Source organism: Trichosurus vulpecula, chromosome 3, assembly GCF_011100635.1.
Source record: "Trichosurus vulpecula isolate mTriVul1 chromosome 3, mTriVul1.pri, whole genome shotgun sequence".
NCBI classification, from domain to species: Eukaryota; Metazoa; Chordata; class Mammalia; order Diprotodontia; family Phalangeridae; genus Trichosurus; species Trichosurus vulpecula.
Genome location: NC_050575.1, coordinates 356,406,441 through 356,430,925, shown reverse-complemented (window position 1 = coordinate 356,430,925; position 24,485 = coordinate 356,406,441). Strand labels below are relative to the sequence as shown.

At 41.7% G+C, this 24,485-nt stretch overlaps 1 protein-coding gene across 1 annotated transcript in view; it reads left to right on the top strand.

Annotated features, from left to right (window-relative positions):
* Window positions 1-14,991, top strand: part of GALM (galactose mutarotase) — a 55,449-nt gene extending 40,458 nt beyond the window's left edge. The window contains exons 5-7 of the mRNA XM_036751926.1: window positions 10,110-10,251; window positions 11,444-11,618; window positions 13,965-14,991. Coding sequence (XP_036607821.1) covers window positions 10,110-10,251; window positions 11,444-11,618; window positions 13,965-14,042 — 395 coding nt within the window. The 3' untranslated portion in view covers window positions 14,043-14,991. The remainder of the gene's footprint in view (window positions 1-10,109; window positions 10,252-11,443; window positions 11,619-13,964) is intronic.
* Window positions 14,992-24,485: the final 9,494 nt, after the last annotated feature.

The window sequence follows — 24,485 nt, the reverse complement described above, 5'->3', positions numbered from 1 at the left end:
CCCCAGGGAGTGGTGTGGGGAGGGGGGAGGAGAGGTCCTTTGTTCCATCTGGGACATAGTCTGGGATATTTGTTACAGGCCAATATTGTATGTGATGGACAGGAGTTTGGAACAATGGATTTGGGGTTTAGGGCAATAGCCCTTCCTGTGGCATACCTGGCATCTTTTGTTGTTGCTCTTCTCAACCTGTTCATATGCATAGCAAGCCCCAAAGAATCTTCTTGCAGGGCTGAAAGAAACCACAGGGCTTCATGTCCCCAAGAGACCTTCGTGGTTTCTTTGGTAGATCCCCACAAAATGGTTTGAGGGTGGTTGTAGGTTGGTGATTGGGAACTGATGGTCAGAAAAGGGGACTTACCAGCCTTGGTACCCAGACATTGATACTTCCAGCAGGAAGAAACAGAGTTCAAGAGGCAGGCTAAAAGCTTGAGGGCTCCAAGGAGTTGGAAGAGGCATCAGAGACAGTTAGTGCCTGGGGGATAAGATCCTTCAAGCTGTCAGACTCTTTCTCCTCTCTATGAAGAGAAAGCCACTTTTCCCTGGACCAGTGCCTGGTTGTATGAGGTACCTGCCTCTCCCAAAGGGCTAAAGCTTGGCCTCTGAACCCAGAGAGTTGGCCAAACCCATTCCTTCTCTTATAGAGAAGAGGTAGCAAGCACCTCAGCTGAGTGGTTCAGTAGGTGACAGCAGTGGGACCACCCTGGGAGGGATCTGATGTCCAGGAGAGAGTAATGAAATCACCAGAAGACATTGGTGGCCTGGGACATTAGGGGGATCAATTGTCCCTCAGCACGTTTGCCTGGAGTATAAGAGAAGTGCGACAGAGAAGGACAAATGTCCCAATTTTCAAAAAAGGGAAGAAAATAAAGTTTGTACTCTGTAGACCAATGAGCTTGATTTTCATTCCTGGGAAATTTAAAAGAAAATAGATCACTAAAGAAATGATTAATGGACATCTAGAAATACTAGTGGGTTTTTTGGTTTGGTTTTGTTTTTGGCAAGGTAATCAGGGTTAGGTGACTTGCTCAGGGTCACACAGCTAAGAAGTGTCAAGTGTGTGAGGTTGGATTTGAATTCCGGTCCTCCTGACTCCAGGGTCACAGTTATATCCATTGCAGCACCTACCTGCCCAAAATTAGTTTTTCTTACAGTGAGCCAGCCTAGCTTCATCACAGAAGCTAATCCAACATACCAAACGAACTTCAACTTCCTTTTTTTTCACAAAGTTACCAGACTGGTTGATCAGAGGAATGTTGTAGGCATAGTTCACCTAGACTTTAGCAAATCATTTGATAAAGTATCTTAGACTGTTTTGATAGGAAAAAAATGGAGAGATTTGGGTTAGACAGTAATGTCAGATGAATTCAAAACTCGTTGAATAGTTAGAATCAAGGAGTAATTGATAATGGGTCAATGTCAGATTTGTGGGAGGTCTCCGGTGGAGTAACTTAGAGATCTGTAGTTCATCCTGTGTTATACAGTATGTTTTTTAACTGGTGACTTAAATAAAGGCATAAATATCATGCTTATCAGATTTACAGATGACACAAACCTGGGAGGGATACATTGGTAGTTAGGCCAGAAAATAAAATAAGGTGAAAATCACCAGGAATCAATGTAGTCTTACTTACTCAGTCATTTCAGACTCTTCTTGACCCCATTTGGGGTTTTCTTGGCAAAGATACTGGAGTGGTTTGCCGTGTCTTTCTCCAGCTCATTTGACATATGAGGAAACTGAGGCAAACAAGGTTAAGTGACTTGCCCAGGGTCACACAGCTAGTAGGTGTCTGAGGCCATATTTGAACTCAGGAAGATGAGTCTTCACTCCAGGCCCAACACTCTATCTACTGTGCCACCTGCTCATAAGTCTAATACTTGGTTTCAAAAAATTAGCTTCAGAAATACAAGATAGGGATGGTGTTATGGTAATTACGGTAGACTTTTTTTTTTTTTTTACTGTTGTCTCCTTTGGAATGATGAGTTTTGCTTTTCAAATGTAGTGGCAAGCAAAGTGGACTTTGTTGTCTTTGTTTTGGAGTGTTTCTCAGCACAAAGGAATCTTTGATTGAATTGGGAGTCTTTGGTGACCTGCTCATGTGAAGAGAAGGCCTAGTTCTGCCCTCTGACCCTGAGCAAGCTTTTAAGATGTGACTTAAGAAGGCCGAAGTCATGTGGGTTTGAGTCCCATGGTTGTGACGCCCCTTGACCCTGAAGAAGTGTATATAAACGCAGAGGTTCGTGTTTTGCCTTTGGAGGCTCACTCGTTGGAAGAGTGTTGGTGACGAGACTCTGGGTAGCTGCTGAAGCAGCCCCCCTGGCTTTGAAAAACCCAGATGTTGGTGCTTCTCTGATAGCTATGTATTGTGATTTGGTCTGTTTATATTTTCTCTGTTTGTGATTTCTGTTTGTGTTTTCTCTGAAGTTTAGGGTGCTTTTTCCCCTGAACTAAGTGAATGATATATCCATGTTTAATTGAAGTGAGGTTGTTAACCCCTTAAGTTGCTTTCCTTAGAAAAGCAGATCAAAGAACCTGTGCTGGCAGCCCTCCTATGTGCTGGTGTTGTTGGTCTTTCATCCCCACAACAGCTGCTAGCAACATTGTTGTTACAGATGGTCTCAGAGTGTCAAGTGGGACAAAAAAGTTATGTGACTTGACCGGGTCACATAGCCAGTACTGTCAGAGTCAGACCTGACCCAAGTCTTTCTGACTCAGAGACTGACTCTGAGGGCTTACTGCCTATCGCTGGAATAATATTAGTGTTTTTAAAAGACTTGTGTGTTTGTCTCATGGAGTGCCTTGGGATCATTGAAAACAAAGGAAACATTAATGAAAAGCAAAGAAATCATGTCCCTGTGATATAAGTGAGTAGGTGGAGCTCTGAAGTTGGGATCAGGAAGGCCCAGGGTTGAATCCTGCCTCAGACACTTATTAGGTGTTTGACTGTGGACAAGTAACTCAACCTGTCTGGGCCTCAGTTTCTTCATCTGTAAATTGGGGGAGTTGGACTCGATGACCTATAAAGTTCCATCCAGCTCCTAATCTATGATCCCATGACCCTTTCGATGCTTCCTAGACTTCATGTCCTCAACAGTATAAACAAATGCCGAAAATACATGTTCAGGAAAAGAGCTGAGGAAAGAAAAGTTTAAAAGTATCGATAGAGAGATACAGCATTTATTAAGCCCTTACTGTCATCAAGTAGTGTACTAAGTATAGGGTAGCTAGGTGGCACAGTGGAGAGAGCACTGGGCTTGGAATCAGGAAGACTCCTCTTTATTAAGAGTTCAAATCCAGCCTCAGACACTTACTGTGTGATCCTGGGCAAGTTAACTTCGTTCACCCTGCTTGCCCTATCTGTAAAATGAGCCAGAGAAGGAAATGGCAGACCACTCCCACATGGGGGCTCCTGAAGAACAACAAAAATAGAAAAGCAATTAAGACTTTTTTTAGTTGGAAGGGACCCTTGAGGTCATTTAGTCAAGCCCTCTTATTCTACAGAAAAGGAAGCTGGTCTAGAGAAATTAAGTGATTTGTCCGAGGTGACATGGATAATGAGCATCGGATCCAGCATTTGAGCCTGGGTCTTCTGACTTCAGATCTATGTACTCTGCTACCTACTTGTCTTCCATGTACAGGAACTGTATTGATCTGACATTGAAATGCACAAATGGCTCTCATTATTGGACAGTGTTTCTTCCAATGATACATATCTCAACCCATCTACACTGACTCTCCCCTTGCAACTCCTGGCTATATCCTGCTATAAGGTTCCTGTCTTCAAGGAACTTAATTATATTGAAGGAGACCATTAATCCAATACCATAGATAAGGGCACATAATTTTTTCTAATTGCACAGCTTTTTAGAAATAATTTTGTGGAAGTAAGAATTCAGTCAATAAGCATTCATTAAGCACCTATTATGTGCCAGGTCTTGTACTGTGAACAACAGATGATAAGCATTTTATTCATTATTCTAATAAAATTATAATCCAACATTTTCCAGATTTTCCTGTGTAGGGAGCAATGCCCTTGAAAAATTTTTGTCCCCAGTTTTTTCCCATCTTTTTTCCTTTTAGCTCCCTTTACAAAAATTCCTAATTGTTTAATTATGCAGTACTTGGCGGGGACTGTCATCCTCTTAGAGCTGTGTTGGATTGGCATTGCTGTCAGTGGCCTGTGGGTAATTAAGAAATCTGGCTACTCTCTGAAAAGCTGGCTTTATAATTTCTAACACCTGGTCTCCTGATAGCCACCTGTTCATTTTCTCTGTTCCTTTTCTGAGGGTACTCTGCATTAGAAACTGCTCTTTTCTCTTTGACACGAGATAAATAGATTGGCCAGACCAGGGGAATGCTGTAGGCTTAGTGTACCTGGAGTTCACCAAAACCTTATTTTGACCAGTGCTTTTACTTACTAGATGGAGAAATGTGGGTTAGCTGACAGTACAGTTAGATGAATTTGGAACTGCTTGAATGATCAGAGCCAGAGTATGGTGATAAATATATTGAGGTCAGCCTAGGGGAGGGAGAGCCCTGGCTCTCCTAGAATGTCATACTATCCCTGTTCTATTTAATATTTTGGTCAATGACCTCGCTACAGATCCAAATGGCCCCCTCATAGGTAGGCAGTAGAGAATGGGCCCGTATTTAATAAGGAGAAATCACTTCACATAGCATGAAGTAGAGATGGGTTGCAATCTAACTTAAAGGAGGAAGTACCCACAGTGAGAGACCCATAGAGCTTTCAAAATAGTCATAGTGTATGGTGATGATCAACCCTTGAGTTCCAAGATTTATATCAACTACATAAATATAGAATAGGGGATATATGGGGCGGCTAGGTGGCGCAGTGAGTGGAGCACCAGCCCTGGAGTCAGGATGACCTGAGTTCAAATCTGGCCTCAGACACTTGACACACTTACTAGCTGTGTGACCTTGGGCAAGTCACTTGACCCCAATTGCCCTGCCTTCTCCCCTCAAAAAAAAAAAAAAAACAAAAAAAAAAAACCCCATAAAAAAAAAAAAGAATAGGGGATATAGGGTTAGTCAAGTGAACAGTCGTTTATTAAGTGCTTACTGTGTGCCAAGAACAGGGAATATAGAAACAAGCGAAAAGAAAGACAGTCCCTACCCACAAGATGTTTCTGTTCTAATGGTGGGTGACAGTATATAAAAAGAAGCTGAAAGGTGTGAGTGGGAAAAGATGAAGGTACCAGGCTGGAGGTATTGTGGAGAAAGTTCAGCAAAGTCTGGAGCAAGGGTGGGGAATACTGTGAAGTTTGGATTCAGTCAAAGGGCCTCTCTTGAGGACCTAGAAGGGCCACCTGTGGCCTTGGGGCCAAAGGTTCCCCACCCCTGGTAGAGTAAGCCCCAGAGAGGAACGAACTTGTAGCTGGCCCAGGGATCCTCCTTCTAGGAGGAACCAGCCAGTCAGAGCAAGAGGCTGCAGGGGTAGGGGGGTGCTTCCATTGTGTGAAGGTCAGAGTAAAGAAGTTTCTGCTTAATAACAATTCATATGGAAAAGATCTGGGGTTTTTAATAGATTCCAGGGTGGGTGTAGGTCAACAGTGTAACAAGACAGCCAAAAGACCGCTAGGATATAATAAAAGAACATTAAACCTGGGTGGGAATTCAAGGTCTTACTACTCTTCTGACCTTGGGCAAATCACTTACCTTTCTAAGCCTCAGCTTCCACATCTATAAAATGGGGACCTTAACATATATCAAATTGTTTGCCTTCTCAAGTAGGGGGCAGAGAAGGGAGAGAATTGGAATTCAGAATTTTTAAAAACATGTTAAAATTGTTATTACATGTAATTGCAAAAAAAAATACCTTAAAATAATAATAATAATATACATACTTCTTCCTACATATTCTTCAAAACATAGAGTCAGGGGGACACCCGGGTTTAAAATCATGCCTCTGACTCATTAATTCTGTGTCCATGACAAATTATTTTATTTTTCTGGGCCTTGGTTTCCCCAATTGTAAAAGGAAAATAGTAATGTCTTCCTGATGGGGTTGTAATGAGATTCAAGTGAGATAATACATGTAAAGTGCTTTATAAACTTAAAACTACTAGATGACCTTTCTTTTTTCCTTGTCTCATCCAAACCCCTGCTGTCATTGGAATTCCTACCAATATGGACTGGCGCCTATTCCTCAACTTAGTCACAGAGAGTTGCCTGGGGCGCTGAAAAGTAAAGTGATTTGCCCAGTGCCATACAGCCTAGTGGTATGTGTCAGAGGCAGGATCTGAACACAGGTCTTCCTGATTCCAAGGTCAGGTCTTTATTACGATGCCATGTCCTCTTTATATGCCAGTTATTATTCTTATTCTAAACATAACTTTTTTTAAAAGCCTCTTTTTATTGCCTATAGCATTTTTCACGCACCACGGTCCTTTCTTGTCTTTAGAGCCTTGATGTTACTATTCCTATCGTTCCATTCCCATTCCACACCAGACTTCTGGATTCTTCTTTGGTGAGGTCGTCCCTTTTTCTTCTTGTGTCTGCCCTTTTAAAAATCTGAGCGTATCTATCTGACAGCAAGAGAGAAGTGTGCACCTTTCAGAAGTTTTGCTTAGAAAACCAGAGCTTAAAACTTTCTGACTTTTTTTTTCTATCTGAGAAAAATCCCAGAAATTGAGGAACAGAGATTACACCTTGGGCAGCTTCTTCGTACTGGAACTGCCACCCTGTTTCTTTAGGATGAAGTCTAATCAGTTGGCATCTTAATACTTGGGCCAGAATGCCTGATGAAGCACCAAGAAGGCAGGAAATCCTCTTCAGAAAACAATTGATCTGTACGATAACCCAGGCCTTTCTGGTGTGTGAAGGAACAAAACCCAATGAGTCAACAGTCTGAGGACACCATTCTGTCTCTTAGTTTCCTGTACTCTGAGTTTGAGAACTGCTTTGACACCTAGTTCTGTTCTTAGCCTCAGAAGCACAGCCCTGTTTTTTTTTTTTTTTGCAGACAACCAAAGTTAGCAGAACTACAGGTTCATTCTCCTTGATCCTTGGTGAGTGAGAAAAATAAATTAAAAAAGAAAAACCCTTACTAGTGAGGGGAGGGCCAGAAAGGGACTGCTATCTGGTGATAGGGTATATTTACCCCACCCCTGCTTAAAGCTTTAGGGTAATAATAGCAGCTTAGGTTTCTATAGCTCTTTAAAGTTTGCAAAGAGCTTATGTATGCTATCTGCTTTGATCTTGTACAATCCCTTCTATTATCCTCACTTTGCTGAAACTTAGAGATACTAAGGGACTTGGCCAAGGTCACACAGCCAGTATGTGTTGGAAGCAACAAGATTCCAACTCAGGTTTTCCTGACTCCAGGTTCGGCATTCTCTCCCCTTGGACCTCCTAGCTGCCTTGGTAGGACAGGACCTTTCCTCTTTTCCCCTTCAACTCACTTCTCTTTTTTCTTGTTCAACAAGAACCATATACTGTTTAGGCTTTTACTTCTGAGGAGAATTTTGCAGCCAACCTTGTCTGCTTTTCTCTGTGGATGTTGCCCTCTTTGCCCTCTGGCATCATCACATCACATCTAAAATGTGCTCATTTCCTCTCTCCCGTGTCTCCATTTCTTAACACTCAACTCATAGCTCAGCCCTTGTCATCTGCTAAATCCAAAAGACTTTTCTCCATCCTCATCCTCCTTCATCTCTCTGCTGCCTTTGATGTTGTAGTTCACTCCCTTCCTTTTGGATGCTTTTATCTTTCACTGGCTTCAGGGCCCTCTTCCTCCAGGTCCTCTTGCTAGGATCTAGAACGAGATCTCTCATACTCCTTTTCTTCTCCTACTGGCACCGGTGAATCTGCTGGTATGGGGCAGCCAAGCAGGCAGCACACCTCAGCTTGACCACCAAAGTGAAGATCACTTTGTCCCAGTCTGTGGAAAATCCTCTGGGGATAGAGCTGTATAAACAACTTGAACTGGGCCCAAACTCCAGCCCATTTGGCAAAAAGGGTTTGCCAGCCATTGTTCTGAGGGGGCTCTAATCTGCATGAATGAATTCAGTCATGAGCACCAAAATGCTTTTGCCATACTCCACATGCAGGCTAAACCAGATGAATGTGTTCACACAGGGGAAAGAACTGATAATTTTAACAGACCAGATTTCTGCACTCAGAAGGCTTTTGTAATCAGACTGAAGATTCAGTCCAAATTTAACTTCTAGAGTCCTGATTCTTTGTTTTGTCTTATTTTCATTTCTCTCTGCCTTTGAAATACAGTGAGTTGGGTTTCACTTCTGCTTTTAGTGGGGAGATGATGTCTATAACAGCACCACTGGGCATGTTCCATCTCATAACTTTTGCCAAATTAACTAACTTTGAAGGAGTCAATGTCATAACCCCATATGGGTACCAAATGGAGGGTAAAGGGGTGGTCCTTTTTCAACATAGAGTAGTTTCATTATGTAGTTTTAAGGGCCTCTAAAAAGACACATGCATACAACTAGTTATTTCCCTTGGATGCCTGAAATTTTGTAAGTAGTAACTGACTTCTTAAATCTACAGCAGACCATTAAAGTCATTCCTTTGGGAATATAGCATGGTGTAGTGGAAAGCGCACCGTGCTTGAGGTTTCTGAGCCCTGAGTGCTAGTCCTGACTCTGTCATGAGTTAGCTTTGTTATCTTGGGCAACTCACTCCCTTCTCTGCATCTCCTGTTTCTTCTCTTCTCAGGTCCCATCCAGCTGTAAAATTATATTAATCATCACAGGACATTGTATCTCCGGGAAATCTGATTCAAAATGCAAGTTTGTTTTCTGGGAAGGGTAACAGTTAAGACTCTAGCATGCATTAGTAATATTTGCATGGATGGGTTTATTGAACGATGAGAGGGAAGTTTAGGGGCTTGCCTCAGGGTCGGGAATATCTGGGCTCAGGTCCTGCCCCTCAGCGTGGGCAACCCAATTGACTTCTCAGTGCCCACAGGAATCCTTCTAAGAGTTAAAAATGGATTGAAAAATGCACAGGTGAAGGGAATTTCCACACTGGAAGTTCCCCCCTCACAGGTTCCTGGCTAAGTTTTTTTCTTAAAGTTTATTTGTTTGTCTGTTGTTCTTGAGTGGTAGGAAGTGTAGGCCTTGAAGGGAATGGGATGTAGAATAGATGGGATGAATGGCTTTGATAAGGATAAGGGCTGTAGGGTGGGATAGGTAGATTGGCAAGGTCCAGAAGGTAGAGGTCCTAGGGGCAGAGAGAGGAATAAAGGTCTTGTTGAGGAATCCCCACCCCCACCCCCCAACACACATATCCCTTGGCCTCTACGGGGAACACCCAGTCTCCTCAGTAGTGTTACCAAGATGACTGTGTCCCCATTACAGTGAAACCTGCTGTAGAGTAAGAAGTCAGTTACTACTTGCAACCTTTGAAGATGCCAGCCTTCCCAAACTAACTTCATACCATTCCTAAAACTCCTAAAGGGAGAGCAGATAGATTGTACTGTAGAAAAGGGGGGTGGGGTGGGGCTTACTCTTTGACTCAGGTAGTTGTTTTGGAGGTGTGTGTCTCCTTTTGTCATCTCATTTAGGAACCCGCAAAAAGCAGAAGGGTACCAGCCAATTCTTTCTTCCCCAAATTGTCACATAGAGGTTCCTAATTTCTCCTTGTCTCTGAGGTATCAACTCATTTCTCGCATTTTAGTCTTGCCACAAATAAATGGCCAAATCCAAATATTTGGAACCAATATTACAGAATTTGATCTTATGGGCTCCTTCTAAGAGCAGTGTGAGTAGCTGTTGAGACCTTGTTCAAGATGTTAAATTGCTTATCTGGTCAGTAAAGCTTTATGTAGTTATGACTACATCTAATTTAGAGGGATTGAGGTCACTTTGCCCAGAGAAAAGAAGACTGAGAAGATAGCTAGCTACCCAACCAACCTCTCCTCTTCCTCTCCCTTTCCTCCTGTTACATATAAACATTTGGAGAGAGAGAATGTGTTCTTTCTGTGAATACATGTATATTCACACACACCCACACATATACATGCATATAGAATATACATATGTGTATGTACAAACATGTATGTGTGTCATGTTGGCACTTGTTAATAGAATTTTTTCCTTTTTTTCCCTTTTTTGCTACTTCTCACTAGGAAAAGTGGAATCTGTACAGGGGACTGCGTTTGACTTGAGGAAGCCTGTGGAACTTGGAAAGCACATAGAGAAGTTCCAGATGAATGGTTTTGACCACAACTTCTGTCTGAAGGATACGCAAGAGAAGCAATTTTGTGCAAGGTCAGACATCTTTCATTCATTCTGTGGCTGGGAAAGATTGCCACCTCCTGTTTTACTGAAATATTCCCGCACCAGGCTACAGGATACTAAAGGGGAGACAGCCCTCCCTTTGGAAATCTTGTAGGATTTGGATCAAACACATCATTTCACTTTACTGGGCCATAGTTTGCTGAATTGGAAGACGAGGAGTTTGATTTTAGCTAAACCAAGAACCCTTTAAATGTATAATCTTGGGATTTTAAATCTGGACTTTGAATCTGGATCAATTCTGCGATCTCTAGATCCCGACACTTACAGAGGATAAGGTAGCATTTTTAACTCAGAGAAGAAATTACCACCTTTCTATATAGATTGTTTCTCCAACTCCTTGAATCTTTCTGAAAAGGGATTGCAGCCTGGCCAGTGCAGTAACTCCACCTCATTCCTCCAAGTTTACTGTGTGAGGAGGTGCTAGGGGTGGGGAACCTGTGGCCTCAAGGCCACGTGTGGTCTTCTAGGTCCTTGGGTGCGGCCTTTGGACTGAGTCCTTTTATTAAGAGGATTTGTTCTATGAAATTTGGATTCAGTCCAAGGGCTGCAGTTGAGGACCTAGAGGGCCACATGTGGTCTCTAGTCTGAAGGTTCCCCACCCCTGTTGCTAGACTGACTGGGGTGAATTGAGTTGGTCTATACCTATGATTCTGGGTGAATGACTCAGAGCCACTCCTCAAAATAACCTTCATTTAGGGCCTGGTCATTCCTCCCCCAGGAGGCCATGAGGTGGGGCTGAGGAGCAAGATGGCCTCCCTACCCCAAATTACCTTCTATCTATTTTGCATACATTTTATTTGTATCTATATATGTACATGTTGTCTCTTCTGACTTGCGTTGTAAGCGCCTTGTGGACAGATTTTTTCACTTTTGTGTCCTCGATGTTCCTAGCTTATAATAGGAACCAAAATAAGTATTTGTTAACTATCAGCTAATAATTGTCTTCCAATATGTGAAAACTTTTCTTCTTTTCATTTTTCTGCCTCTCGCCCATGTCTCCATTAACTCTTCTTACCTTTGTTCACCTCCCAATTCTTTGTATCTCTCCCCTGCTCCTCCTGCCTCTCTAGGCCCATATATTTCCCAGCAGTTTACCCTATCTCTTCTCTTTTCTACTTCTCTAAAACATGAATTATTTATCATTCAATTTTTTTCTCCCCAGGGTCTATCATCCTCCCACCGGGCGGAAGCTAGAAGTATACACAACCCAGCCTGGGGTTCAATTTTACACGGCCAATTTCCTTGATGGAACGCTGAAGGGAAAGGGGGGTGCTGTGTACCCCAAACACTCAGGTTTTTGCCTTGAGACCCAGAACTGGCCAGATGCAGTCAACAAGGTAAAGTCAAATCTGTAGGTGGCTCTTTCACAGCTCTTCTCCTTGCTAGTCCCTGCTGAGACCTTGTATAGGACATCAAATTGGTTTTCTGATCATTACAGCCTTACACAGTTATGACTATGGTAGGGGGATTGGTATCATTTTGCTCAAAGAAAAGAAGGCTGAAATAGGTGGGGGCGGGGGGGGCAGCAACCCAAATCTCTCTTCACATTCTTTTCACACATTACTTTCCTTCACTCTACCCAGACTGGCCTTCATACTGTTCGTCACCCATGATTCTCCATCACTCCTCTCAGTGTCTTGGTTGACTCCCCTGCATGCCCCAAAGAGGTGGGATGCAGGCAGCTGCTTTGGGCACCCCATTTATCTGCTGGAACTCCCAAGCCTATTAGTAACAGCTTACCTTTCTATGTGGTCTTAAGGTTTGGGTGGCACTTTACGTATATTTTCTCCTTTCATCATCACAGCAACCTTCTAAGACAGGTACTGTTCTAGCAGGTTTTATTAAACCCATTTTACAGGTAACAATACTGATGTCGTGTGGCTTGTCCCTGGTCAGCTAGGAAGGGTGAGAGGAGAGATTCAAACCTAGGTCTCTCCTGATTTTAAGTCTGGCACTCTCTCCACCAAATCGTGCTGCCTTTTCATATTCCTTAATTTCAGGGCTGGAGGTTATTGCTCAATCCTCATTCACCTCGTTTACACACACAATTATTTATTATTACAATGGCTGGAGCCCTCCTTCTAGGACTGGAAAGAATCTGTGAGGGGATGTTTGATCTGGGTCCCCATGGGAGGAAAGTAGGACTTTGCTCACACTTCCCCACTGGAGTGTTGTTTGGGAGGAAAATTTTCTCCGTAATCAATTCATGAAGTATGTGATTGGGAAGTTCCTCTTTTATGTATGACCTAAATCTCTCCTCCTTCCATTTTGGTTCACTCCTTATCACCTGACCTTCAGTGAAGATGGAAGGGGATGGTTGGCGATCTTCGGAAACTTTGCCTTTCACCTACTGGAAGATAATCATTAGTCAATCAATCAACAAACACTTCTTATGTTCCTATTATGTGCCAGGGACTCTTGGGATACAAAAACAAAAGAGAAAAGGTCTCTGCTTAAAGCCTCTGGACCCCTTCTCAGAATAATGTTTTTAAATGCATAATATAAAATCTGTAGGATTACAGAGGAAGTCACTGATATTGAAGTCAAATTATCCAAAAAAAATTAAGTTCACAGGTTAAGAACCCCTGCATCATTTGAAATCTTCCAGTGCTGGCATCTAAGCCTGGTTATAGGCAATCTGGTACTTCCATGGGACAGTCTATAATAAAAGCCAAATTAAATTAATGCAGAAAGGTCTGTGAAGGTGAGAATTTTTTTCTGATGATCCTTTCACCAAAGGATCATCAAAGGAAAAATCAAAGCAACAACAGGGAGAGGAAAATGGACATTGGGGGTCCTGGCCCTGCTGTTCCCGTGGCATTTACATGTGATCATTTCTTTTCTTCTTGGTTACCTGACAACACTCTTTTCCAATTAGATTTTTGCTGTTCTAAAAGAGATAAGACATTCTTAATTATGTGATCTATTCATGAGAAAAAGCATGTTGTGATAGAAAGAGCAATAGACTTTGGAGCCTGGCAATATTCAGCCTCTGATATTTAATAGAAAGATCACTTGACCTCCCTAATTCTGTAAATTGGGGCCAATAATACACGTATCTCAGGGACTGGTTATGAAGGTCAAATGAGACAATGTATAAATTAACCTTAAAGTGCTGTATAAGTATCAGCTGTTATTTGGGGGAGGGGAGGGTCTGAACCTGTGATATTCATTGGCATAGGGAAATTCCCTCTACCAATACAGATTGGCACCTTCTCTGCAATTTGTATTTAGTTGTCTGGGGCACTGAGAAGGTAAATAACTTGTCAGGCATCACCCAGCCAATATGTGTCAGGATTCAGACACAGTTCTTCATTAGTCTGAAGCCTGTTCTCTCTCCACCATACCATATTGCCCCTCATAAGGATCATTGTCATCATTATCGAGAAGGCATTGTGGCCTGGCATCCTGGATAAAGAACTGGCCTTGGAGTCAGGAAAACCTGGGTTCAAGTCCTGCTTCTGACACATCCTGGCTGTGTGACCCTGGGCAAGTCATTTGATTTTATAAAATTTTATACAAATGATTAAGTTGTCCATCAGCTACCAATAAGCATTGGGATAGGGAATTTCCTCTATACCAGTGAAGTCACAGGTCTAATGCAAAAAAATTATCGTCACTACTGTTGTAGCCCCCAGGGCCTGGGTGTCAAGGTGTCTAACTGGTCTCTTTTCTTCACACAGCAACATTTTCCTCGTGTACTGCTCCATCCGGGTGAAGAGTATAACCACACTACTTGGTTCAATTTTTCTGTGGCTTAAGGAGGTCCACATTGGCCCTACCAGATGAAGAGCACAAACGATGGAAATGCACCTAAAGCCTCTTTGGAGACCGAGGTCCTAGGTCTCCCCTTCATAAAAGGGGAGGTGTATGTTTCAAGGAGCTAAAAGTAATCAACTGGGTTGAAGTAATCGCAGTGACAGATGCTAGATTAATTAGTCAGATTCTCAAATACTGGTGATCTTCTAAAATGACTAACTCCAGGCTGTGCTTAAAGGTCAGCTCGGTTCCCTGTGCTAATGAGGGCAGCAAGAAATGATAAGGAACACCATTCATTGCAATCCAGAGTCTCTTCCCATAGACTAGGTGGAAGTAACTGGGGGCATTAGTACTCTGAGGACTAGGGACAGCGAAGGCAATTGTGGGTGGCCCATCGCCATTCATATTTCTCTCTTCTCCTTTCCCTTTCCCCGTCTTTTTTCTTCTCTCCCTATGCCTAAGGGCATTACTTGTGGAACTCTAGGTAAAGAGTTTCTGACTCCTTTTCTGGCTATTTCATCCCCCACTTGACCTTCATAAAAATTGCTCCCAAGTAGGAGAGAGCTGAGCAAGGGACATGAGGTACTTGTGCTTCGTATTATTTGCCTTTAATATGTGGTGGTGAGGGAGGTGATTGGTTCCCCACCTCTGGTTTAACCCAACCCCCTAAGGCCAGCAAAACTTCAAACTGTGTAGCATATTCTTCTGTATTCCACTTTAGTATGAGTGAATTAGGCTAAACTCAAAACTTAATGGAGATGACCTGTTGGAAGTAGACTAGGATATTCGATACTACTTGTCAGTCTGGCTGCCAGAAACCTTATTTTGTAGAACAACACAATTGCCAGTATTTGTAGTATGTTAATGATCTTTAGAGTATCAGAAATACCAAATAATTTTGTTATGCACTCGTGCCCATTCTGAATCCAATAAAATTCTGCATGTTGAAAAGGCCCCGATTCATTCTTTCAATTAGTGGGTCACTGTCCTAAGGAGAAGCAGCCAAGTCAAAGGCATGTGGTTGGTTTCTGCCCTCCCATCCCTGTCCTAGTGCTGGTGTTTTTCTAAAGGAAAGAAATCCCATTAGAATATGCTTCAGTGAATCACGGTCTCCCTGTATTCACTTCCTATCACCTGTTCTGTTGAAATCAGAAAATAGTCCTCTCTTAAAATTCTGTTCTGTGTCTATATCTTCAGTAACTGGGTTAGACGCTGTGCGTGATGAGATGATTTAAAAGCTGCAGAGTCTGCCTTACAGGGAACATTGTCTTTTGGGGGAGACTAGGCTAACATGCTTACTTAAAGCAATGAGACAGTGATTTTTTTTCAACCAACAAGCATTTCTTTTCTTTCTTGCCCACCCTCCTGCATTTAAAAGGGGAAAAAAAAAACCTTTCTAACAAATATTCATAGTAGAGAAAAACAAATTCCTATATTGCCCATGTCTAAAAATATATGATTAAGTGCCAAAATATGAAATGCTGATAATATGCCTTAGGGCACAGGGGCATAACCCCATTTTGTTCTCTACTTCTAAAGTCTTGGCAAAAGATAGAAAAACACCATGTCATTTCCCTTTGTGGAAAACAAACCAGAGTAGTACGTCCAAGGCATAGGAGTTAAATGTGTCTCCTAGTAAGCCTCCCGACTGAATGTTGGCAGTGGTAATTCTCACCCATTATCACCTTACTTCAACACCCCTCCCTATGATCAATTCATTCTCGCCTCCTGCTTTTTGTCACACTACCACCTGTGGTTCCCAAGTCCCAGTGTTAGGAAGGTTATTGGATCCTAATCCACATGACAAACTACTCACTTCATTGCTCATTTGGGGACTTGGCAAATTCAGTTATGATTTTGCCTCTGCTCTGAAGGACTACCATCATGGGTATTTGAAGGAGTACCCAAGAGTCCCTAGAGGGAAGAAATTTGGGAATCAGTAAATGGGAATAGTAGATAGCATTCCAGGAAAATAGTACTTAGATCTTGGGGGCTTAAGCAATACCAACAGCAAAGACAGATGCTTTGCCACAGTAATTTTCCATAACCATGTTTTAAGACCGATTGAACTTTTATCTTGATGAAATGCCAGAAAGCTTGACCACTGGGAGTGAGTGTTGAGTGAAGACTTCCCCTATGGTACTGTAACTCAAAATAGAAATTAAGCAGTAGGGAATGTTCTCAAATAGCAATGGGAAACAAAACTTTATCCTCTGATCCAACCTCCTTCCTATAGGGAACAGGTGTAACTTAGGACTCAGCTTTCAAAACCCAGCTGCCACCAAATAGCTGTTGTAACACAGAGAGATACAAGTACCCAACCACTAGAAATCAGGACACCCTCTGCCCCAAACTCTACTAGGCAGGATGGGGGCTGCCCTGTAGCATGTTGGAAGAACATTCCCACCCACACAAAATGCTGCTTATAGCTCCTGGATGTTACGACATGGTGACCAGTCATATCAAACGAGTGGTAGGTTGACTGTAGTGCTAAGCCCAGATTTAGCCCCCACTTGCTCTGGATTCCATGTGTTTGAGACTGATGCAGTGAGGATAACATGGGCCCTAGAACAAATGGCCTGTTCCCCTGAAAAAGATGTGAATGTTTATCCCACTGAAAATCCAACCTTTGGCTCACTTGACCCTGAGCATTTTTTCAATTCCTCCATCAGGACAGAATGCCACAAGTTAAGCATATCTATATAATTTGCTGAGACATGAATTAGCTTTAACTGGCCAGAATTCAGGTAGCTAAACCAGCTACTAATAGAAGAAAGGTTTAAATTTACTAATATTCAAATATAACTAATCTGCATGATTTAAAAATATACTGCCTTTAAAAAAAATACATTTCCAATATAGAGTCCAGGTTGAGGAGGGATTCCCAGTTGATGAGCTCCTTCAGATGCTCCTGTTTGTGGATGACATTGTATTGTATATCAATCCCTAAGACATTTCCAAGCCTCCTGGAAAAGATCTGTGATCACTCAAAGTTCAAGAGTTTGACCTGTCCATTCACACAATAAGGACCAAATGGATGAAGAATTTTTATTGCCCATGTTTCAACATCCTACAGAGCTTGTCCACCAGTATGTGCATCTGAGACAGACAATACAGATGGACAATGAGCTGGACCCAGAATTGAAAAGGAAAACAGGCTGGAATGCTTTGGGGAAATTGCAAAACCCTTTTACTGACCTACCTTCCCCAAGTTGCTTGAAAAGACAAAGGCCCACCATTTCAATTTGCTGGCATTTCTGTGTGGCAGGGCAATCTAGGATACCACTGCCTCTGAAGAATTAAAGATGAGTATCCCTCAGAGGGCAATGGAGAAGGACACATGGTAGATGTGAGTGAGCAGTCTGCAACATTATAATCCATGAGGAATAACAAAAAACAGGAAGAAATAGAAGATTATATGCCAGACAGAAGATGAGCTGGTCTCATGGTGATAGCAAGGGATGATGGCTAGATGACAAGAGTGCTCCACTGGTGCTCTTGGGATTTCAGAAGAAAGAGGGGAAAGCCTCCAGCATGTTGAGTGACATCTAAGCTGAACTTTCAGAAGGGCACAGTCAAGAGTCACACAGAGATGAATTGATGAAATTGTAGAGCCCTTTGCATACCGCTGTACTGTCATTCTCCTTAAGGCAGCTACAATATTTCACCATACCGTTTCCTTATAGAACAGATTAAGCAATTAAGGCATATATACAACTGGTTTAGTGAAGCAGAACTTTGGCATCACATGAGTTTTTCTTGGCATCAGATTTGCCAAAAACAGGTTTGGGGAGAAGCATAACTCCTCCCATCCTCCACCATGTCTGTAGCAAGGAGATGGGAAATGATTGGGTTCAAACCACTTGAGTAAAGGTGCTATTGTAGTAGGACATTAAATTTTTCATTAAACTTAATTAAATTGACATTATTAGCATTATACCTTGTATCAGAGATTTCCTCAGAATTTTTCTAATCAAATAAAATTATTGTATATCTTTGTATATATATATGTATATATATATGTGTATATAAAATCTCACTACAAAAGAGCATATTGAACGATGACATAAGCCAAGTGACATAAACTCTAGTTCTGGGTCTGCTGGTGACTAGCTGTGTAAACTTGAGAGGAAAAACAACTTTGGTGGGAGACTTTTTCTGTTGTTTAATAGTCAACAATCTAGGGGGTTGGTACACCTCTCACTAAGGGTCCCCTGCACTGACCAGGTTTAACCCTGAGAGGGGAACCTGGCCTCTAAAGAGAGAGGTCAAGCTCTTTCTCATTGTCTACTTTTTACCCCTTTACTCTGGAGCCATGGGTAAAATCCCTTAAAGCTAAAGTATGGCTTATGTGTAGGATCTCTCTGAAAAGGATTAACAGAGTTCTTTCTAGAAAGGTTTTCAATGAACAAAGTAAATTATGTATTTTGTTCTGTTGTTTCAATCTTGTCCGACTTCATGACCCCATTTGGGGTTTTCTTGGCAAAGGTGCAGGAGTGGTTTGCCATTTCCTTCTCTAGCTCATTTTACAGATGAGGAAACTGAGACAAATAGGTTAAATGACTTGCCCAGGGTTGCCAGATTTGAACTCATGAGATGAGTCTTCTTGATTTCAGGCCTGGCACTCTATCTGCTGTGCCACCTATGTCCAAATCATGTATAGGACAGTTATTTCCTCTACCATAAAATTCTTGTAACACAAAAGACTCATAAGGGCACAATGTCAAAAACTTAAAATATGTAATGGTAACTCACAACTCCTATCAAACTCTCCCAGTAGGTTGACATTAAAACATAAAAACATGAAACACTTTGTGGGACTTTAGCTCTGCATTATCTAAACAATTCTCCCAACATCTGTATATTTTGGCAAGCCAGAATGTGGCTTGGGATCATCAGTGGTTATCTTCTCTTCTGCAAAAAACTGTAGTAACTTCATATAGTATCTTCTGCTGCCATTCACTTGGACCTCTCAGTGACTCCAAAGCTCTTAAATCCACAAAGTAGCTAAAAAGGCTGGAAACTTCCTTCTCAAGATCACCGTTAAGGAATGGCATTCAAGGCCTTGATCCAGTCTCATGTTCATTTAGATGAGCATAGAGCATATTCTCTCTCTTTTTTAAAAAACTATAATTTTCCCCTAATTGCATATAAAGACAATTTTTAACATTCATTTTTTTAAATTTTGAGTTCCAAATTTTCTCCTTCCCCATCCCCCTCCCTGAGACAGTAAGCATTTTAATATAGGTTATACATGTACAATCTTTCAAAACACATTTCCATATTGCTTATGTTGTGACAGACCCAAAGGGGAAAACATGAACACAAAAAAGAACATGAAAAAGAGTATGCTTCGATCTGCATTCGGACCTCATCAGGCCTTTGGGGATGGATAGCTTTTTTCATCATGAGTCCTTTGGAATTGATTTGAATCATTAAATTGCCGAGAATACCTTCATATAATATATACTATATAATATATATTATATTATATTATAATATAATATATTATAATAATACCTTCATTGCCGAGAAGTCATTCATAGTTGATCAAACAATATTGCTGTTATTGTGTGCAATGTTCTGATTCTGTTCACCTGAGCATCTTCTCGCAATACCATGTGCAACTTCATAGCTGCTGAGGGAAACACCCCAGCCCCCTGTCCTCTTAGCATATCCAAAAGAGAGCTGAGTCCTAAGCCACTTGTTCGGAGGACAGTAAGAGGGAAAGCTGAATTTCCTCTTAAGCCTACTGAGCAATTCTTGCCTCTTTAGCATACTCCCCACCACCACCATCACGATCATGAGGACCAAGGAACCAATCAAGGGTTATCTTCATCCTGTCAAAGGGAAGAGTCTTTCTCACTGAGTCACATGTGTCATTGGATATAGCAGGAGAGTTCAGCTCAGCTCCAGGCATGCTCTGTGGGATGAACCCCACAGGCCATTAACTTTCCTACACCCTACAATCCTTAGGTAGAAATTGAAGAGAACTTAGTAATGTCACAAAAACCCAGAAAAGAGAGTATCAAGGAGGAGGGTAGAGTCAACAGTACCCAAAGTAGCAGATAGGTCAAAAAAAGCTGAGTATTCAGGTTTGGCAATTAAGAGGTCACCAGTAATTTTAGAGACAGCAATTTCAGTTGCGTGATGAGGTCAGAAGCCAGATAGCAAAGATTTGAGTAGTGAATGATAGGAAAGTGAACGTAAGGAGCACAGGCAGTTTTTTTCTATGAGTTTGACTGAGAGAGGTGAGAGATAGGAAGAAAACTTAAGTTTCTTGCAAATAAATATTATTTTGTTCTTTGTATTTATATTTATACTTTATATTGCTGGTGTCTGGCACATATTAGGCTTTAATAAATGCTAGTTGATGATTGATTGAGTCTTGTGACTCCTGCCTCTCTCCTGGGTGTCTCCGCTCTCTACTGGGCATTTCCCTCTTCTGGTCTCATAGTTGCTGCCAGGCATTTAACCCTCCTACAAATTTCTAGGTTCCATCTTTTCAGGGCCACCTGCTGGCCAGCCTGCCAAGGTGTAGTAACTAGAAAGCTTCTCCTGGCTTAAGGGCAGCGTGAGAGCCCTTTAGTCATAGTCAGAAGCTATGAGCTATCACCTTACCCAACCAAAGTAGAGTGCCCCTAGGCAAAGATTGTCCTTACAAAATAAAATGTCCTTCCTGTGTCTGGGGCTAAATTCTAGTGCTTTGTCCCTGACTACAATAGGATAATAGATCTAGAGCCAAAGAGGACATAGGAAGTCATCTAGTATAACTCCCTCATTTCACAGTTGAGAAAACTGAGACCCTGGGAGGTTAAGCAATTTACCCAAGGTCACAGACTTACATAATAAATGACAGTCAGGTCCTTTGAATCCAGAGGAAATGCTGTTTTTACTATACCACAATATATTTTCTTGACTCTCCAGCCATCTTCTCCATAGCCTCTCCAACTTACCTTCCCACCCTGGAGAAACTTTCACCTTGGGGCTCCCCTTCCTGATTGGTGACAGCCTCTCCCCAAGATCTCCCCTGGCTTCTCATGCAAATGATTTTGTGTCAGAAGCAAAGAAAAAAGTCCACTCACCTATCTCCTATTCCCAAATTTATTGTATGTATCAGCTAACAGAAAAGTTGTTATAGTTTGACCACTGAAATATAAAATTCCTTGCTTAGTATTCAAAGCTTTTCATAACCTGGCCCCTTTTGTCTTTCTAGTCTTCTTATACCTTGGTACTCTTCATCAAATATTCTTGTCCAGTGACCCTGGCTTCCTATACACAAAAGGGGGCCCCAGACTGGCCCCCTTCCTGAAAAATTCTTTCCTTATCTCCACCTCTTGGCTTCCCCAAGTTCCTTCAAGTCTTAGCTAAAATCCCACCTGCAAAAAGCCTTTCCCCATCTTCCTTATTTTTAGTGCCTTTCCTCTTTTGCTTACCTCCAGTTTTGTTTATGTTTTGTTTTTACATAGTTGCTTATATATTGTCTCTCCCATTAGACAATGAGCTGTTTGAAAGAAGGGACCTTTTTTTTGTTTTTATTTTTGCCTTTCTTGCATTCCCAGAGCTTAACACGGCACCCGGCACATAGTAGGTGTTTTAATAAATGCTGCTTGACTTGATTTGACTTAACTTAGTGTCCCCTGGTCATAAAAGTTTACTATCTCTCTACATTAGGGTTAATTGAAGGAAATAAGAATATTTAGTCTGAGGAAGACAAGACTTAAGGGGAATGTGATAGCCATCTTCAAGTATTTGAAGAGATTTTATACGGAAAAGGATTGGCTTGTTCTGTTGAGTCCCAGAGGGTAGAACTAGGAACAGCAGGTTGAAGTTGCAGAAAAGAGGCAAATTTTGTCTCAATAGAAGGGAAAACTTCCCCAACCCTCATAGCTCTTCAGAAGTGGACTGACTCCATATAGGAGATAATGGGCACCCCCTCAGGAGAGGCCGTCGCACAAAGGCTAGATAAAGTGCCCAATGTCTGTCCCTTTCGCCTGACAGACTGATAGTAGTCGTCAAAGTGCTAAGCAGTCTTCCTCAGAGATGAAAAGGATTGTGTCTCTCTTAAAGGTCACAGGGGACAATGAAGTGTTCTTTAAGAAAATGAAAGAAGGGTTTCAACAAAGAAGAAAAAAGATCTGAAGAGGCAGTGGGGAAGTCTGAGTGGAGGGTGACACAGAGGAGAAAGAAACGAAGTACCTTTGAGCATTTGGAGCTAAATACTAGGAAGGAGGCTCATTCTCCAGTCGATAAATGGTCAAAGGATGTGAACAGGCAGTTTTCAGAAGAAGAAACCAAATCTATCAATAGTCATATGAGAAAGTACTAATAATTAGGGAAATGCACATTAAAACAACTCTGAGGTACCACCTCACAACCATCAGATTGGCTAATACAAAAGAAAAGGAAAATGACAAATACTGAAGGGTCTGTGGAAAAATAAGGACCATAATATACTGTTCATGGAGTGGTGAACTGGTCTGACCATTCTGGAGAGCAATTTGAAACTATGCTCAAAGGGCTGTAAAATTGTCCATACCTGTTGACTCAGCAAAACCACTTTGCTAGATCTGTATCCCAAAGAGGTCAAAGAAAAGGGACCTAATGTATACAATGTATAACAAATAGCAGCTTTTTTTTTTTTGCAGTGGAAAGAATTAGAAACTGAGAGGATGCCCAGCAAGATGACTGAGCAAGTTATGACATATGAATATGATGGAACACTATTGTGCTACCAGAAATGATGAAGGAGATGGTTTCAGAAAAATCTGGGAGGATGCAAATGAAGTGAGCAGAACTAAGAGAACATTGTACACAATAACAGAAATATTGTAATGGTAATCAACTGGGAAAGACTTAGCTACTCTGATCAACACAATGGTCCACAATGACACCAAAGAACTTGTAATAGAAAATGCTATCCACCTCCAGAGAGAGAACTGATGAACTCAGGGTGCCACTTGAAACATGTTTTCTTTCACTTTCTTTCTTTTTCTTGCTTCCCTTCATAATAACCTGGCTAATGTGGAAATAAATATGATTTGCATGACTTTGTATATATAACGGGTATTGTAATTTCAAGCCTTCTCAATGAGCGGGAGAGGGGAAGGGGGAAAGAATTCAGAATTGGAACTAAAAAATAAAGAATAAATGAATAAACAAATAAATTTTTAAAATCCTACTAAAAAATATGAGGCTCTTTTTAGTGAGGATGGCAATAGATCTTATGAGGAAGAAAAAGCTGTTCCTTCTTGAACAAATGATCATAGGAATCCATTGGTGCCATCAGAGTTAAGAGTCAATAAACATTTACAGTGTCCTCTATGCTCCAGGCCTTGTGCCAAGTGTTGGGGATGCAAAGAAAGATATAATAGTCCCTACCCTCAAGGAGCTTACAGTCTAGTGGAGGAAGACAACACATAAAAAGAAGTTTGATGAAGTCCTGTGGCCAGGGCGGGAAATGATCTGAAGAGATATGGGTTACAGGGTTGATTTCATCTTTCAAGATGATGAGTTTTCTGGAGATCATGAAGTCTAGGAGAGCAATGAAGTGGGAGATGATGAAGTGAATGCTCTTGGGTCCCCTCCTCAAACAGAAGATCTGGGAGATATTCCCAGATACCTGCCCTCCACCTTCTCCACTCATAGTGGGGTGTCTCTGGCGGGGGGTGAGGAGATGTGACGTTCTCAGTTCATTTCTTTTTGCAGAATGATGAGTCTCTGGAGATCATGAAGTTCAGGAGAGCAGCGAGGTGGGAGATGATGAGGGAAATGCCCTGGGTGCCCTCTTTAAACGGTGGAGGATTTATAAGGACTTCACTGATGACTACTCTCCATCTTCTCCAATCAGAGAGAGGGAGGGGCCCCTCATCAGGTGAGAGATTATTCAGTCAGGCTCAGAATAGAGGAATAGTGTTTGATTCCCAGCCAAGGGCTATGGAGGCAGTAATTTGTCAACCTGACATTTAAAATAAAGATGTTTGCTGTCTTCCCAGATAGTGTAGCCAGGACGTACCAGAGAAGCCCTCAAGACTTATCAGATCTTAGGACTGGTAATTCATCTGAGTACAAATGATACTGCCAGAAGTTATCTAGAAAACTTTGCTAAGGATTATGAAATCTTGGGCAAGAAGCATAAGACCTGAGAAGCACAGGAAGTGTTATCATCACAGCTGCTAATTAAAAGCAAAGGTTTTAGAAAAAAAAAAAAGGTACATTTGTATTTATTTGCTTTTGATTTCTGCTCTACGCATTTCTATATATACTTGTCTTGTCCATTCAAACACAAGCTCCTTTTGGGTAGAGATTATTTTGTTCTTTGTACTTATATCCCTCGCACCTAACACAGGACCTGGAACATAGTAGGCATAGAGTTGTACAAAGTCATCAGCCTTGCTCTGTCTTCCAGAGTCATTGAAGTCCAATGGCAAGACAAAACATCAAGA